Source organism: Papio anubis, chromosome X, assembly GCF_008728515.1.
Source record: "Papio anubis isolate 15944 chromosome X, Panubis1.0, whole genome shotgun sequence".
In the NCBI taxonomy this organism is placed as follows: domain Eukaryota; kingdom Metazoa; phylum Chordata; class Mammalia; order Primates; family Cercopithecidae; genus Papio; species Papio anubis.
In genome coordinates, this window is record NC_044996.1 from 135,345,070 (window position 1) to 135,362,217 (window position 17,148).

At 38.5% G+C, this 17,148-nt stretch overlaps 1 protein-coding gene across 5 annotated transcripts in view; it reads left to right on the plus strand.

Moving 5' to 3' along the window:
• MID1 (midline 1) overlaps positions 1 to 17,148 on the plus strand; it is a 256,980-nt gene that overhangs the window by 223,719 nt on the left and 16,113 nt on the right. For all 5 annotated transcript variants that reach the window (XM_017954012.3, XM_017954011.3, XM_031660541.1 and 2 more), the window contains 2 exons: positions 4,102 to 4,245; positions 14,201 to 14,362. In XM_017954012.3, the coding sequence (XP_017809501.1) occupies positions 4,102 to 4,245; positions 14,201 to 14,362 (306 nt within the window). The remainder of the gene's footprint in view (positions 1 to 4,101; positions 4,246 to 14,200; positions 14,363 to 17,148) is intronic.

Consider the following 17,148-nt stretch of genomic DNA (forward strand, 5'->3'; position numbering starts at 1 on the left):
TTTGTTTTGTTTTGTTTCTCCCTTGGTTGAGCTTAAAAAACAAAAACAACAACAAAACAACAAAAACCTCAGGCCACTCGTATTCCTAACCATGCTTCTAAATTTTTCTTTGCTGTCAACTTCTAAAGCAGGAACTGAGAACATACACTGATAGAATTTGGACTGTTTAGACAACCTTATTTGTGTTAGCCAAAGCCACCAGTGCCTGTGACTTCAGGAAAGCACAATGTACACGGTGAAGCCAGATGTGCACTGCACTTAAGACCTACAGCCTTCAACAGACTACATCCCTAACTTAGCGTGACATGAGCTTCTCAATTCCAATTCTGTGTGTACATGTTTGTGGGAAAGCAATTGAACAAGGTGGAGCAGGAGAGAGGGAATATTGTGTGATGTTTGTTTTTACAGTCTGTGGATAGAAGGTCAGGAGTTCTATATTCAGGGAGCATTATACCCAGAAGATGAGCATTTTTTCTTTGCTAGGACCCAATGTGCTGTTTTTAGCCTTTCTGCACTGTCAAGCAAGGCAGGCATTCCACAAACTTCTTATGTTATGTAACTCTCTCTTTCAAACATACCGCTCCTATTAAGGAAGAAAGAAATTGACTAAAAAAGCATTTACCGTATGGAACTAAACTTGGTTTCAAATACTTGTGTACATAATGCCCTCCTATGTAAGCTTTTAACTCTGAGATTTATTTAAACTGACACTATCCAATAAAACTTTCTATGATGATAGATATGTTCTATATCTGTACTATCCAGTGTTAGCTGAATCCCACATGGGGCTATTGAAAACTCGAAGTGTGTCTAGTGAATTTTTACTTTTATTTAACTTTAACTAAATTTAATTGAAATCTAAAACACCACATGTAGCTCATGGCTATTGTATTGAACAGTGCAGATCTAGACTTTCTCCGGCTAAGCTGTTTTTTACAATGGCATCCTGTTAAAAATCTCCTTTTTCTTATATCATTTGGGAATGAGTCAAGTTGCAACAAAAAATCCAACTAGCAGTGAATGAAACCATCAAGGAGTGTTTGTATTATAGACACAAGAGAAGCCTGTGTTCCAGGGCTGAGCAGTGGTTCAGTGATGACCTCAGACCCCAGGCTCTTTCTTTTTTCCTCCTCTGCCACCTTCATTGTGTTGCCTTTCTGACACATGATCACAACATGACTACTCCACCTCCAAGTGTTGTGCTCAAGCTCTAGGCAAAAAGAAAGGGGTGGAGGGGAAATGATGGACAAAATGCTCTGCCAGTGAAGTCTGTTTATCAGAAAAACGAAAAACTTGATCAGAAGACCCACCTAGCAAACTTCCACTTATGTCTGGTGGGCCATATCTGTGTTACGAGGTCATGTCCAAGGGCAGAAAAGACTGGAAAATTAAGTATTTGCCTAGGCACATGGCCATTCTGCCCAGAATCAGTCTTATTGACAAGAATGTCCCCTTGCCATTTCCCAATAATTATTTCATAGTATTTCAACAACATATGCCCATTTTAATCTCTATAGGAATGTGAAAGTATTGATTAAAGGGGAAATTGTGAAAGTAGTTTGGACTGAATTGTAACATACACCATATTTCATCCCGATGGCTGTTTATTTCAAACTAAAGGCCATATGGGGTACCTGCTATTATGTCTTCTGAGCTGTCAACCCCAAGTACAAATTCAGTCCATTTCTAGACATAACATCGATCCTGACCATAACATATGATGCTTGGCTGATACTGCCAAGTCCAAATAGTTTATGCCATTTGTAAGCAGGAAATGAAGTGTTTGTGGAGTATTAGCCCACCATTCCTTGGGTGGTGCTTGTGACAGAGACAAGAAAATAACACTTCTGGTACCAATTCCATGAGTATTGAAATTGGCAGCATGCTGCTGTTCTCATTTACACTAAATTGAGTATTGACTTCTCAGGACAAACTCATTGGGTTTACAGTCAAAATAAGGTTAGCCTGTCTCATTGTAAAAACAAGATTTTTTTTTCCTATGACATGCCTCTAAGTGGTATGTCAAGTTAATAACCCATAGAGGTGACATTTCCTTCCTGATTATGGCTACTACCATGTGTCTCACAGGTACTTGCCTATTTTGAACATACGTTTTCTTTCTATTTAATCATATATTGCAATACAGAAATAACAAAATTTTTCTACAATGGAGAAATAATTCAATGAACTGTCTAAATTGTGGGAGAGTAAGTATTTCTTTACTGATCCATGCAGGAGTGATCCCACACCAACAGGGACCACACAGACAATAATAAGCACATTTTACGATGCAGCTGGACCTCCTCTGTGGAATGCATATCCTGACTGGTGTCACTGATTCATGCGCATCCAAGTCGTACCACATGACACCGAATCTCACATGTGAATACTTCAGGAGACAGATGTACAAATACATATTCAATAAAGAATGCTTTAAAGGTTATGTAGAGCCCTTCTATCTTAATGCACAATTTAATACCATGCCTGTCACGTTGGAGGTGCTCAACAGTGTTTCTGGAATTCAGAACCAATAGATAAAGCTAAGCTAATTGACTTAATACCGTAGACTTGCTTCTATGATATTTGTCCTAGAGGTATATTCAAAAAGCAAAGTGAAGACTACTAACACAGAGTTTAAATTTACAGTTTTTATAAACTTTTCTTCCTCTTTGGGTTTGCTTAGGACTCATCAATTCTAATCATAATTTAGAACAGGAAAGAACTCTAAAATAGTATAAGCAAAGGTTGCTCCTAATGTGTATAATGCAGGTATATTTCTCCTTTTGAAGCTAGATTCTAATGGATAGCAGAGTGGAAGTAAAGGCCCTGGATCAATTCTCTAAACCAGTGGTCAGCAAATTTTGACTGCAAACCACCAGATGGTAGATATTTTAGGCTTTTCAGGCCATATGGCCACAACTACTCAACTTTGCTGTTGCTCCAAAGCAGCCATAGACAATACATAAATGAATGAATCTGGCTGTGTTCCAATAAAACTTTATTTACAAAAATAGGCAGTGGGCCAGACTTGGCTCACAGTCACAGTTTGCCAACCCCTCCCTCTTAAATATTATTTACAATGCAAAGCACTCATTTTCTCATATTTTCCTTGCTCACATACTCTTCTCATAAAACCAGTTACTAAAATCAATTCAGTAGAAGTCATTTTAAACTCATTATTTTGGTAGGACTTAGACTTCTCTGCTCCAGAATGTGTTAAAGAAATAAAACAGCAGCCTTCTACAATGATAAATTAACCAAATGCCAAAAAAAAAGTTTTTTCCTTGGGGAAGGAAAATGTACCCTTTAGATATGATTAACTATTAATCATGGTCTTCTTAATTTGAAATATCGCATGAGTTGAGAAATCAGAAGAAAATAGGGCTGGACTAATAAGTTCTTTTTTTATATATAAGTCATCAAAACATCTATTGAAAGAAAAATTCAAACAATTATGTGGCTGATTTTTTGTAGGATAACAAAGATAAGTATTTTTTCAGTTGGATGCCTAAATATATAAGTATCTGGCACCATGTATTAATAGATCAGGGGTTGGTGAATTTTAGGTTACAGCCCAAATCTGACCCTCCACCTATATTTGTAAATAAAGTTTTATTGGAACCTGGCCATGCCCACATGTATAAGTTGTAACTGTTTTCATGCCACAATGGCAGAGTTGACTAGTTGCAACAGAGACTGTATGGCCCACAAAGCTGGAAACATTTACCATCAAGGCCTTTACTGAAAAAGTTAGCCAACCTCCCAAAGTGAATGCAACTATGAAACTTTATCTTGTTTACTTTTTATTTGACATGTTTTCCTTCATGCACAAGAAAGTATTGTTTAACCTCCCAAACATATTCTCATGATCTCATGGTAAACACAGAAAGTCCATACTGGCTGACTGTAGTCACACTCCTTATTAAAAACAAAAGCAATAACCAGCCAATCAAATATTCTTTAGATTGGGGTCACCATCTCTAGAATAGTAGTCCTGATGGACCTATTGAGAAAGACCTGCTTAACTGTCAAACATCTCCTCCGAAATGGTATCCCAGTGGTGTGTGCTTTCCCACTGATAAGCATTCTTGACCCCCACAGCTCCCAACCCTCCCACAATTAGAGAAGAGCTCTGCACAGCTTCATATGACACCATCACTGTGCATTGGACCTCCGATGATGAATTCAGTGTGGTCTCCTACGAACTCCAGTACACCATATTCACCGGACAAGCCAACGTCGTTAGTGAGTATCTCATGGCCTATTTATTTCTCTCTTTGGTGGCTTTCTTCAGATTTACTGCATTCCTGAATTTAAATGTCAAAGGAAGACAAGGAAGGAAAGAACACACAATATTTATTGACTTGTCTTTCTTGAACAAGAAAGTGATAGCACTTACTTGTACTACACTAGTAAAAACAGCTGGCTAAATATTGATGAAAATTAATGACCTCTAGCAAACCACATGGATGATTCTCACAAATATATTGTTAAGGGAAAGAAACCAGAAACAAATATATATATATATATATATATAGTATTAATCCACATATAGGTTCATAACTTAAAGATCAAAATAAACTATTTTGCTTAAAGAAACATTCATAGGTGTTAAAGCTATAAACCATGGGCAACCTAGTGAAACCCCATCTCTACAAAAAATACAAAAAAATACAGAACTTAGCAGGGTGTGGTGACACACACCTGTAGTCCCAACTACCCAGGAGGCTGAGGCAGGAGGATGACTTGAGCCCAAGAAGCAGAGGTTGCAGTGGGCAGAGATCACACCACTGCACTCCAGACAGGGCAACAGAGTGAAAATGCTGTCTCAAAAAAATAAAAATAAAAAGTCAGGATGACGGCTACCTCCAGGATTAAAGGGAAAATGGCACCACTGGAATGAAATATATGGGGGTTCTTGGAGTTAATGGCAATTTCTAGGTGAAAGTTACATGCTTTAGTCATTATATCATACATTTGGTTTTATGTACTTTCCTGAGTGTTACTTCACATATTTTAAAAGAAAAGATTTAATAAAATAAATAGCCAAAGAATGTTAAATACCTGGTCCCATTCAGAGGAGACCTGGGCCCATCACTTAAAATGTTAGTAACTGGCTCCACCTGGGAAGAATTTCCAACCTTACCTGAAACATTAGAGGTGCCCCCTCTCACTGAGGCCTATTTGATATCTGGCATCAGAGATAACTTGGTAATTTCAAATAGCAGTAGTAGCTGGCCACAGAGATGGTAATAGAGGAAGCAGTCCTCCAACCCACAGAGTTATTTAAATTGAACTGAGCAAATGGCAATGAACCAGAAGACATGGCTTTTCACGGGAGTAAGTTTGAAACTTCTTTAACAAAGAAACATACAATATGTCAAAGTAGAACAGAATAGAATAGCGATCATGTTTCAACAAAGAGATGTTTTGAATAAGTTCGTATCAATTTAATGTGCTTTTATTATATAAACCTTTTCTCTCTTAACTACAAACTGTTCTTTCCTAGCACAAGTAATTCTGAGTCATACGATGCTTAACATAGAAATTTGATTTAGGATTAATTAAAAGAGTGATGCAAAGATACACCAAGTTCTATGGGACTAAAGTATAAATGACCCATACCAACAAATGGCTCCCCCTACCTTCCTTATATCCACTCTCCCCAACTTCTCCAACTTCCTCTCCTCAACTCCCTCACCTTCTACCCTATAATTGGCCTGCCTTTAAAGCTTTTATTAAAATCTTGCCATTTACCAAGAATGTGTAATTTTTTAATGAAAGTGGAGAAAGTCATGAAATGTCAAGAACAGCTCTGGCAAACTGCTTAAGTAGGTAGGGAATATAGAAAGGTCAGAAATGGTGAGTGGGACAAAAATGTCTTGGGGGAAGTTGTGGTTAAACTAAGTCTTGAAAAAAAGCAGGTGCATTTTAGCAAGTTAAGGCTGTACCAGACAGCTATGTCATCATAAGCAAACCTATCAAGATGTAACATAGCAGGGTATATTGGGAGATCTTGCCTAATTAAGCCTGGCTGGTAAGTGAGGAAAGGGAGACAGTGAGAAATGAAGACAGAGAAATAGAACCAGGGCTCAAACCCATATTGGCCTAGCTCCAAAAAGCACATGTTCTTAATCCTTAATCCTCAGTCACTTAATCCTAATTCACAGGCAAGAGCTAGATTGCAGAGGGCTACCCAGGCCATACCATGTTTGGATTTTACCCTGTGGGCTTGAGAGTCATGCAGGAGAGTAGTGTGATCAGAGATATAATTAGAAGGTGACTCAGGAGCACTGTGGAGAGTGGAGAGGAACAGGGCAGGACTAGAAGCAGAGACATCAGCTGGGAAGTTTCATAGTAATTCACCAAGGCAGAAATAGCCAGGACCTGCAAATGGCACCAGCATCAGAGATGGAAAGGAAAAGATAATTCCAGGAAGGCTTCTCTGCATCTGGCCCATTTCCCTGGGAAAAAATCATCACTGTCCTCAGATATTTGAAGTGCTTTTTGGGGCAAGTCGGAGAAGCACTGTATAGCAATGGTTTAGTAACATTTTGCTCTCCTTCTACGATTTTGAATTCTTCTGGTATCATTCCTCATTCCTGACTTTATATGCCCTACTGCAAATCATAAAGAAATACTAATTCTCTAAAATATTTTTCTATATGTGCATATCATACATAATTCTTTACCTTGTTTTTTTCAATAAATATTATGTCTGAGATATCATTCCATTTCAGCACAAATAAAGAACTGCCTCATTCCTTTTTGAGGCAGTATCATATCCTATTGTAAAGATATACTCTAATTCATTTATCCCATCTTCTATAGATGTGTATTTAGCTTGTTTCCAATCTTTGGCCCTTAGAAACAATGCCCCAGTATCTCCAAGGATGTTCAAGATATCCTTGCCTATCTTTCCTTCCACACATGGGGAATTATGTCTGTAGTATAATCTCTTGAGGTGCAATTTCTAGGAAAAGATTATTTGCATTTTAATTTTACTTGACATTGCCACATTGCACTTCAGAGAGATGACATGATTTTTAAATGCATTTTTCCAGCTGTACGAGCTTATATTTCACTGGTCTTGGCTGCATATACCATAAACTTAACATGGAATTAAAGTCTAGTAAAATTTTAAACCTTGATTGTGCTTCACCATAAACCTGAAACACAAGTTAATCTATGATCACTAATATCATACCAAATAGTCACTCCTTCATATAAGCAGTGATTCTCAACAGGGACATTTTTGCCCCCTAAGGGACATTTGACAATGTCTCTAGAGACTTTGGGTTCTCAAAATCTGGGAGGAGAGAGTGCTATTGGCATCTAGTGGGTAGAAGTGAGGGATGATGGGAAATCTCCCACAATGCACAAGAAATCCCCCAACAACAAAGAACTATCTGGCCCAAAATGTCAGTAATGTCGAAGTTGAGAAACCCTAATTTAAAGCAAGGTAAATGTATAATATCTACATGATTACATGCCAAATACTGAGACCATAACACACTGATCCACACACACACTACTATACTATGTAGCATGGAAGGAAAAACACAACAAAAAGGGGGGAATATAATTAATGTATTTTGTCTTCACTTAAGGAATTGTTTTCTCAATATTTTGTGATTAATATCACTAGCATATTTGGGATAAACTGAACCGGGGATTGTATCAAACTTGAAGAAGATGAAATTCAAAAGATGATCAGAAACTCCAAGATAAGAGAAAAGAAGCACGTGAAGGTCTGAGAAGAGCAGGTAGAAAATGGAGAGATGATTCATTGCAAAACACCAAGGGAAGGTTCTCTGAAAATACATAGAGGACTGATAGAACAGATGTCTGTTGATGAGTGAATAGTCTAACCAGAAAAAGAAAACATTTAGAGTCATTTTACACCAAAAGAGTGGTTCTTGGCCCATGTGAGAAATGCTGTATTTCTCTTAAATCATTTTTGTCTGATTCAGGAAAAGTGCTAACAGTTTTCTATTGCTGCGAAACAAATTTCCAAAAACTTAGCAGTTTAAAACAATACCCACTTATTATTTCAGTTTCCATGGGTTAGGATTCTGGGCATAGTTGAGCTGGGTCTTCTTCTTAGGTTGTCACAGTCTGAAATTAAGGTGTTGGCTAGGCTGCATTCATCTGGAGACTCAACTTAGGAAGACTCTACTTCTTAGCTCTCTCCATTTGTTGACAAATCTGTTTCATTGTGGTTGTGGAATTCATGGCAGCTTGCTTCATCAAGGCCAGCAAGGGAGAGAGTGTGCTACTTCAAACCTCCCACCTCCAAACCTGCCTTTAAAGGGCTCACTTGATTAGGTCAGACCCACCCAGAATAATCTGCCATTTGATTAACTCCAAATCAAATTATTAGGGACCTTAATTATATCTGTAAACTCCCTTTGCCTTCACCTTTGTCATATAATATAATCACAGGAGTAATAAAAGTGATAGACCTTTGTCCTTTGCCATATTCTGTTGGTTAGAAGCAGGTGACAGGTCCTGTTTACACTAGGGAGAGAATATTACACAGTTATGAATACCAGGAAGTTGGAATCCTGGGGACCATCCTGGGGCATGTCTTCCTCAGATAGTTATGTCTCTCCTGAAATTTCTTTTTTTTTCTTTTATTCTTATATGTATATTTATCTCAGGCAGTCTTGCTCTGCTGCCCAGGCTGGAGTGCAGTGTCATGATCTCGGCTCACTGCAACCTCCACCCCCAGAGTTCAAATGATTCTCGTGCCTCAGCTTCCCAAGTAGCTGGGATTACAGGTATGTGCTACCACGCCTGGCTAATTTTTGTATTTTTAGTAGAGATGGGATTTCGCCACGTTGGCCAGGCTGGTCTCAACTCCTGGCCTCAAGTGATCCACCCACCTTGGCCTCCCAAAGTGTTGGGATTATAGGCGTGAGCCACTGCACCCAGCCCTCTCCTGAAATTTCTTAAATCAAATCGTCATAGGCATTTTGGGAGTACATGTAGCCTTGGCCTTGACTGACGGGCTCTGTATCCGTTGGCTTTTGCTGAATAGCCAACAACCACAGGGCCTAAGTAGAATTTAACAACAACTTATTGCTTATGCATCTGGAGTCAACTGAGTGTCAACTAGGAAGCCCTGCTGATCTTGGCTCCCTCACATGGCAGGCTGGTAACTGTGGCAACCCGACTGCTGCACATCTCTCTCATCCTCCTGCAATCCAGCTCAAGTCTGTTCTCCCCCTGATTGCAGAGATGAAGGAGTAAGGGCAGGCTCAATTACACACATTCTTTTTAAGCCCCTGTCTGTGTCACATTAGCTAACATGCTGTTTGTCAAAGAAGTCCCCTGGGTGAGCCCAGAGTGAGGATACAAAGACCTGCAAAATTACAAGGAAGGAGCAAGGAATTGGGGCCAAAAGGCCCTAATTCAATACCAGAGCTTCACCTCATCCCCAAAATGAAAGGAAGATATTTATTGCTTGAAACTGAGGATTTCTCACTTGGCTAAACTGTGACCAACTTGATTTCTGTGCTATTTGCATCGAAAATAATACCAAACATGATGCATTAATAGAATAGATGATGCAAAAAGGTCATGCATAAAACAATTCAACAAGAACAAAACTACTGAGTATAATGAACTCAGAACTTTATGTTGGGTGATTCCAGAGATGTTTTATTCCCAGAAACCAGTTGCCATAAAAAGAGAAATGCAAATGGCTTAGTGAAGATTATCAACCTTTAATGCATAGATGCCAGAAAGGCCCATTCTCCCAGGATGGAAGAAAAACAGTGAAACTGCTGGTGCTGACCAAACTTGGATACTCTCATTGGGTTGTTTGTATCAGGATGTGTTCCTCCCTTTATGCCCATTAAACCAGAATAGTGAAGTCCTAATGCCTACAGGATCAATTTGCGACAAAGAAAGAATTCATTCAGATAAAAAGCTAACTGAGATGCAAACATTTTCAAATTATTTTCTTCTTAAATATTTTTCACATTTGTAGTGACCAAGGGAGACCTGGATTTGAATCTTGACTTTGGACCTCACTAGCTCTGCAGTCTTGAGCGAATTATTTAATGTCCTCCTAATCTGTTTCCTCATCTGTAAGAATGGATAGTGTTTTAGCTTCACATGGTTGAGATAATAAAAGTAAAGACCTTAGTCTTGTGTTTGCCACAGTGGTAACACATAGATATTCAAAGTTATTATTCCTACAAAAATACAAACTGTACTCGCCCATAATTGCATTTTAAAAGAAAGACCAATTTTGCAATTTTCCAGGAGTATCTGCATGATAGCATTTTACACAATCATTATGTGAAAGGCTTTCCTTGAATGTTGTTAAATAATCTGTCCTATTATTTGGAGAAATATCCTTTGCAGATGTTGTATTGCATGACAAGATCTAATGCTAAAACTCTACTGAAAATGAGAAGATACAATGCTCAAGACCTGGCTGTAGCTCCTTATGTCACTAGAAAATCTTTTACTGTCTCTAGGTCATGGTTCCTTCACTCATCCTAATAAATTGTAGTTAATTACCTTCAACTGGCGTTAGTGAAGGAGACTTAGATAATATCTATGGAGCTTTTTCAATCTTATGAAAAGGCCCTCACTAATGAAATACATACATTCAAATGCAAAAGTAATGACATTAATTTTTATTTTTTATTTTTATTAATAGAGTTATGACTATAGATGTTAATGAACTGCTTATCAATAACTAGATATTTATTTAATTTTACAACGTTTTCCACGTTTTTTCTAAAACTACTTTTGATGCGTCATTTTAAATCTTAAATTGGGTCCTTTCCCCAGCAGCCTATTCTTATTCTTAGCAGAAATCAAAAGCTGCATTTTTTTCAAGCCTTAATGGCTAAGTAGTTATCTGCTTTTAATTTATTGTAGTCACTTAGAAAACATTCATGAAAGTTATTAAACATATACTATTTTTACAGAGAAGAAGGAAAAGAATGTTCACTTTTGTCCAGTCTGTTGGAAGAGACAAAGGATGTTAGAAACCAGTGTGCAGCCTCTCCTAAGACTGTCCACATTTTGTGACATTTTTACACATAATTTTTTGTGGCAAGATGACAGTTGCCATACAAGGCTCTGAAATCCCAGATGTAATTAAGATTTTATAATGAGCCACATTATGTAGGGAAATGCTTCTAATCCATTATGAATGAAAAAAAAAGTATAAAATCAAAAAACTCAATTAGGTTTCATTGTGGACAAATTATTTTCCAAGCTCCATTGTTATTTTAAACTGAGTCGGAGGAGGTGAATGTTGGAACACCCTCAAAGATGATTGAAAATGAGTTTGGAGAAAAGTGAAGTTTCAATCAGGATGGTTGTGTGGGTGTTTCATAAAGAGATGAATAAAACCTGGTCAAAAGTCCTAACACAGTAGGGTGTCAAGGCAGAGAAGTCTTGCTTAAGCAAACTCAGTGTCATATGCAAGAAGTTAGGTGGTGCTGGCGTAAGACCAACACCAGTAATGCTGCACTCCAAGTCACCCCACTTACTCCAGCCCCCAAAAGAAAATTGTCAGTGTTGCTTTCCTGGCATTTTTAATCAACTTCTCAATTATTATCTTGGCAATAATAATAACATAAAGGTAAACCTAAACAGTAATAGTTGTTAGTATTCATGAAAGTAGATTGTCCCAGTATAAAGCTAACCAATGAAATTTTACTACTTCATAAACTTTATGTTCTTTTAATTTTCGAGGAAAAAAATAGGGACCTCTTCAAAATAATCAGGATAGTCAGAGTCCCTTTTTGTCTGGAAAAGGTTTCTGAAACATAAAATCTTTGTTGAGCTAAGACTTTGGACTTTAGGCCAAGTTACAGTTTGCAGCAATTTCAGACATCTGCTTTATGATGTTGCTGAAAGCGTTCCCCCACCACATTAAACCCAGCTTTTGGGTTGTACAGTGATGTAAAGTTTATTGAAACATTTTTACACTTGCTTTCTTTGACCACAATAGTCATTTTATTGTAACATATTCAATTAAACAGGAACAGTGTAAAAGCAGTGAAATTGATAGGATTCTCATTTGAATCTACTGGATGCCTTAATTTTTCTCATTTGTGGCTGACTGCCATTGACAAAGATCTAGGAATATGAGTAGACTATCCTACATAATAGAAAAGCTACTTTTTTGTTTTATTACTATTGTAATAATATTAAGTACCTAAAGAGAGTTATAGGCCTCTTGGGGCCCAGAACTCAGAGTTCAAAATGACCCTTCTTTGATTGGATCAAAATCTAATATTTGGCTGTGGCATTATCCAGAAGTATGGAGTTTATTATAGCTATGTTCAAGGAAAAGGTAAGGTGAAGGAAGATCAGAAGGGATATATAGTAAGGAAATTCCCATGTTACTAAACTATTTGTGGATGTTTTCCTGCATCTTATACAAATGAGAATTGGTAGGAAAACAGAGGGCTAAGAGTTAGAGAAAATAAATTTGGGGAGGAGGGATGGATTGTGCCTCTTTCTGCTCTGCTGAATCTCCAAATATAAACACACACACACTCAAACCCTTCTATGAGTCCTAAATTACATTCTTGCTTCAAGCTGGCTTTTTCAAATCTGGCAGTCCACTGGCGAAAATGTTTGCAGGTAGAAAAAAAAAAAAAAAGAGGCAACAGAAAATTCACAAGACCAAATATATGTGAGTGTGTGTGTGTGTATGTGTGTGTATCTTTAGACATCTATCTATATCTATATCTATATCTATATATATAAAATTCACTGATGTGTACTTGAAAATACTATGCACCCAAGATGGAAATCATATAAGGTGAATTTTCACAATTGACAAAATACTTTTAACTTTTTTTCAACTGTGACAATACCATGAATACTTTTTAACTCAAAAGATGGAGAAAGTATTCAGTAAGATTCAAAGACAGGCTTCAGGAGCCTGTGACTACCTTGAAACGCTATGCAAATATTTGTGGTTTGGTATGTATATGCATTTGTGAATTTCTTTCTACAGAGAGGTTTTATTAGATTCTCAACGAGGTGAGACCAAAAAAAAGATTAAGGGACTGCTTTTTGAGAGTCTGGTAAAGTATAAGTTGCCTCAAGATCAAAGGAACTAACCCTTTGACTTGCAAATCAACTGAAAGAAGAGTTGGGTGGTGGCTTTGGAGTCCTCTGTAAGTGAAGGAGGCCCAGCCCTCTCCCAGGGACCACTGAAGGAAATCAACAGAGTCAGGAAACTTCTTGACAGCCTGGTCACCAGGGGTTTGGGAAAAGGTTCTATTGGAGTGGAGACTGATGGATGGAAAAAAGAGAGAGGGAAATTGGACCTGATACCAAAGAGATGTTTTCAGCCGTCAACCAGCTGCAAAACAAAATGGGCTTCCTTTTCCTACATATTCTTCCAAGTATTATAAATCCTCGGTCTGCTCCCCAACCCACATCCTACAGGATGCAGCCAGAGCAACAGCCCCACTCCACTCTGGAACCAGTCATCCTAGGGATGCAGCTGGTCAAAAATCCCTGTGGATGCTTTCTCAAGATCTGCACCAGACCCTGAGCTGCCCAGGTGTTGCTGCTCCAGAATTCGCTTAGGAATATGTCTCCTACATCAGTTAGTTACAGCCACACTAATACAAGATCACAAACGATCCTGATGATCATTTCTTAGCTTCCCTGTTGGAGGTTGGTTGGTGTTGGCTGATCTCTGCTTGGTTCACTCCTGCACTGGCTGGGCGTTGGCTGTGTGGTAAAGCTGTTCCCTGTCTCATCCTGTTGGAATGAACAGAGTATCCTAGGAATATTTTCTCCAGAGCAGTGGCAGACACAAAGGGTCAACAGAAATCCTCAAGGCTTTGTCATGCCTACTCTTGCAACTAGCACATTGTCATTTCAGCCTCATCCTATTGACTAAAGTAAGTCACTTGACCAAATTCAAAGCTGTGTGACAGGGAAATATATTGCACCTCTTTAGAAGGAGCACCTGCAAAGTCATTTGGGCCTGGATATACAGGGCAGGGAGAATTTTGGAGACAAAAATGCAATCTGCCACATCTATATTAGTGAAGTCAATTTTTCATACGTGGCTATCAGAACAAAGCACTTCACTTACCAACTCTATTCAAATAAATTGAAATTATTCAACTTAAAATTATGCAAGCATTGCTCCCCTTGTGCCAAAGAACTGCACCATGTCTGATTGGCTTTGCAGGTCTGTGTAACTCGGCTGATAGCTGGATGATAGTACCCAACATCAAGCAGAACCACTACACGGTACACGGTCTGCAGAGCGGCACCAAGTACATCTTCATGGTCAAGGCCATCAACCAGGCGGGCAGCCGCAGCAGTGAGCCTGGGAAGTTGAAGACAAACAGTAAGTGCTGTGAACTCAACAGAGCTGTCATGTCTTATCTGCTCTTCCTTTCAGCTGACTCTGTCCCCCTTTCTTTTCCTTTCCTCTCTCTTGGGTATCATTGACAGCCCCCCAAAACAAGTAAAAAGCCAGTGTGGAATAATGGAATTTGCATCAGATACCTCTAGGTTCCAAAACTGATTTCTATTCCTTCACAGCCGTGAGACCATTACTCTCTCTGAACTTGAGTCTTCTCATTTTTTTTTTTATTATACTTTAAGTTCTAGGGTACATGTGCACAACGTGCAGGTTTGTTACATATGTATACATGTGCCATGTTAGTGTGCTGCACCCATTAACTGGTAATTTACATTAGGTATATCGCCTAATGCTATCCCTCCCCCCTACCCCCTACCCACAATAGGACCCGGTGTGTGATGATCCCCTTCCTGTGTCCAAGTGATCTCATTGTTCAGTTCCCACCTATGAGTGAGAACATGCGGTATTTGGTTTTCTGTTCTTGTGATAGTTTGCTGAGAATGATGGTTTCCAGCTGCATCCATGTCCCTACAAAGGACACGAACTCATCCTTTTTTATGGCTGCATCATATTCCATGGTGTATATGTGCCACATTTTCTTAATCCAGTCTGTCACTGATGGGCATTTGGGTTGATTCCAAGTCTTTGCTATTGTGAATAGTGCCGCAATAAACATACGTGTGCATGTGTCTTTATAGCAGCATGACTTATAATGCTTTGGGTATATCCCCAGTAATGGGATGGCTGGGTCAAATGGTATTTCTAGTTCTAGATCCTTGAGGAATCGCCACACTGTTTTCCACAATGGTTGAACTAGTTTACAGTCCCACCAACAGTGTAAAACTGCTCCTATTTCTCCACATCCTTTCCAGCACCTGTTGTTTCCTGATTTTTTAATGATTGCCATTCTAACTGGTATGAGATGGTATCTCATTGTGGTTTTGATTTACATTTCTCTGATTGCCAGTGATGATGAGCATTTTTTCATGTGTCTGTTGGCTGTATGAATGTCTTCTTTTGAGAAATGTCTGTTCATATCCTTTGCCCACTTTTTGATGGGGTTGTTTTTTTTTTTTTTTTCTTGTAAATTTGATTGAGTTCTTTGTAGGTTCTGGATATTAGCCCTTTGTCAGATGAGTAGATTGCAAAAATTTTCTCCCATTCTGTAGGTTGCCTGTTCACTCTGATGGTAGTTTCTTTTGCTGTGCAGAAGCTCTTTAGTTAGATCCCATTTGTCATGGGATCTTGATCTGGTGGATAAGCTTTTGATGTACTGCTGGATTCAGTTTACCAGTATTTTATTGAGGATTTTTGCATCAATGTTCATCAGGGATATTGGTCTAAAATTCTCCTTTTTTGTTGTATCTCTGTCAGGCTTTGGTATCAGGATGATGCTGGCCTTGTAAAATGAGTTAGGGAGGATTCCCTCTTTTTCTATTGATTGGAATAGTTTCAGAAGGAATAGTACCAACTCCTCCTTGTACCTCTGGTAGAATTCGGCTGTGAATCCGTCTGGTCCTGGACTTTTTTTGGTTGGTAGGCTATTAATTATTGCCTCAATTTCAGAGCCTGCTATTGGTCTATTCAGGGATTCAACTTCTTCCTGGTTTAGTCTTGGGAGAGTGTAAGTGTCCAGGAAATTATCCATTTCTTCTAGGTTTTCTAGTTTATTTGCATAGAGGTGTTTATAATATTCTCTGATGGTAGTTTGTATTTGTGTGGGGTTGGTGGTGATATCCCCTTTATCATTTTTTATTGCATCTGTTTGATTCTTCTCTCTTTTCTTCTTTATTAGTCTTGCTCGTGGTCTATCAATTTTGTTGATCTTTTCAAAAAACCAGCTCCTGGATTCATTGATTTTTCGGAGGGTTTTTTGTGTCTCTGTCTCCTTCAGTTCTGCTCTGATCTTAGTTATTTCTTGCCTTCTGCTAGCTTTTGAATGTGTTTGCTCTTGCTTCTCTAGTTCTTTTAATTGTCATGTTAGGGTGTCAATTTTAGACCTTTCCTGCTTTCTCTTGTGGGCATTTAGTGCTATAAATTTGCCTCTACACACTGCTTTAAATGTGTCCCAGAGATTCTGGTATGTTGTATCTTTGTTCTCATTGGTTTCAAAGAACATCTTTATTTCTGCCTTCATTTCGTTATGTACCCAGTAATCATTCAGGAGCAGGTTGTTCAGTTTCCATGTAGTTGAGCGGTTTTGATTGAGTTTCTTAGTCCTGAGTTCTAGTTTGATTGCACTGTGGTCTGAGAGACAGTTTGTTATAATTTCTGTTCTTGTACATTTGCTGAGGAGTGCTTTACTTCCAATTATGTGGTCAATTTTGGAGTAAGTGCGATGTGGTGCTGAGAAGAATGTATATTCTGTTGATTTGGGGTGGAGAGTTCTATAGATGTCTATTAGGTCTGCTTGCTGCAGAGTTGAGTTCAATTCCTGGATATCTTTGTTGACTTTCTGTCTCGTTGATCTGTCTAATGTTGACAGTGGAGTGTTAAAGTCTCCCATTATTATTGTATGGGAGTCTAAGTCTCTTTGTAAGTCTCTAAGGACTTGCTTTATGAATCTGGGTGCTCCTGTATTGGGTGCATATATATTTAGGATAGTTAGCTCTTCCTGATGAATTGATCCCTTTACCGTTATGTAATGGCCTTCTTTGTCTCTTTTGATCTTTGATGGTTTAAAGTCTGTTTTATCAGAGACTAGGATTGCAACCCCTGCTTTTTATTGTTTTCCATTTGCTTGGTAGATCTTCCTCCATCCCTTTATT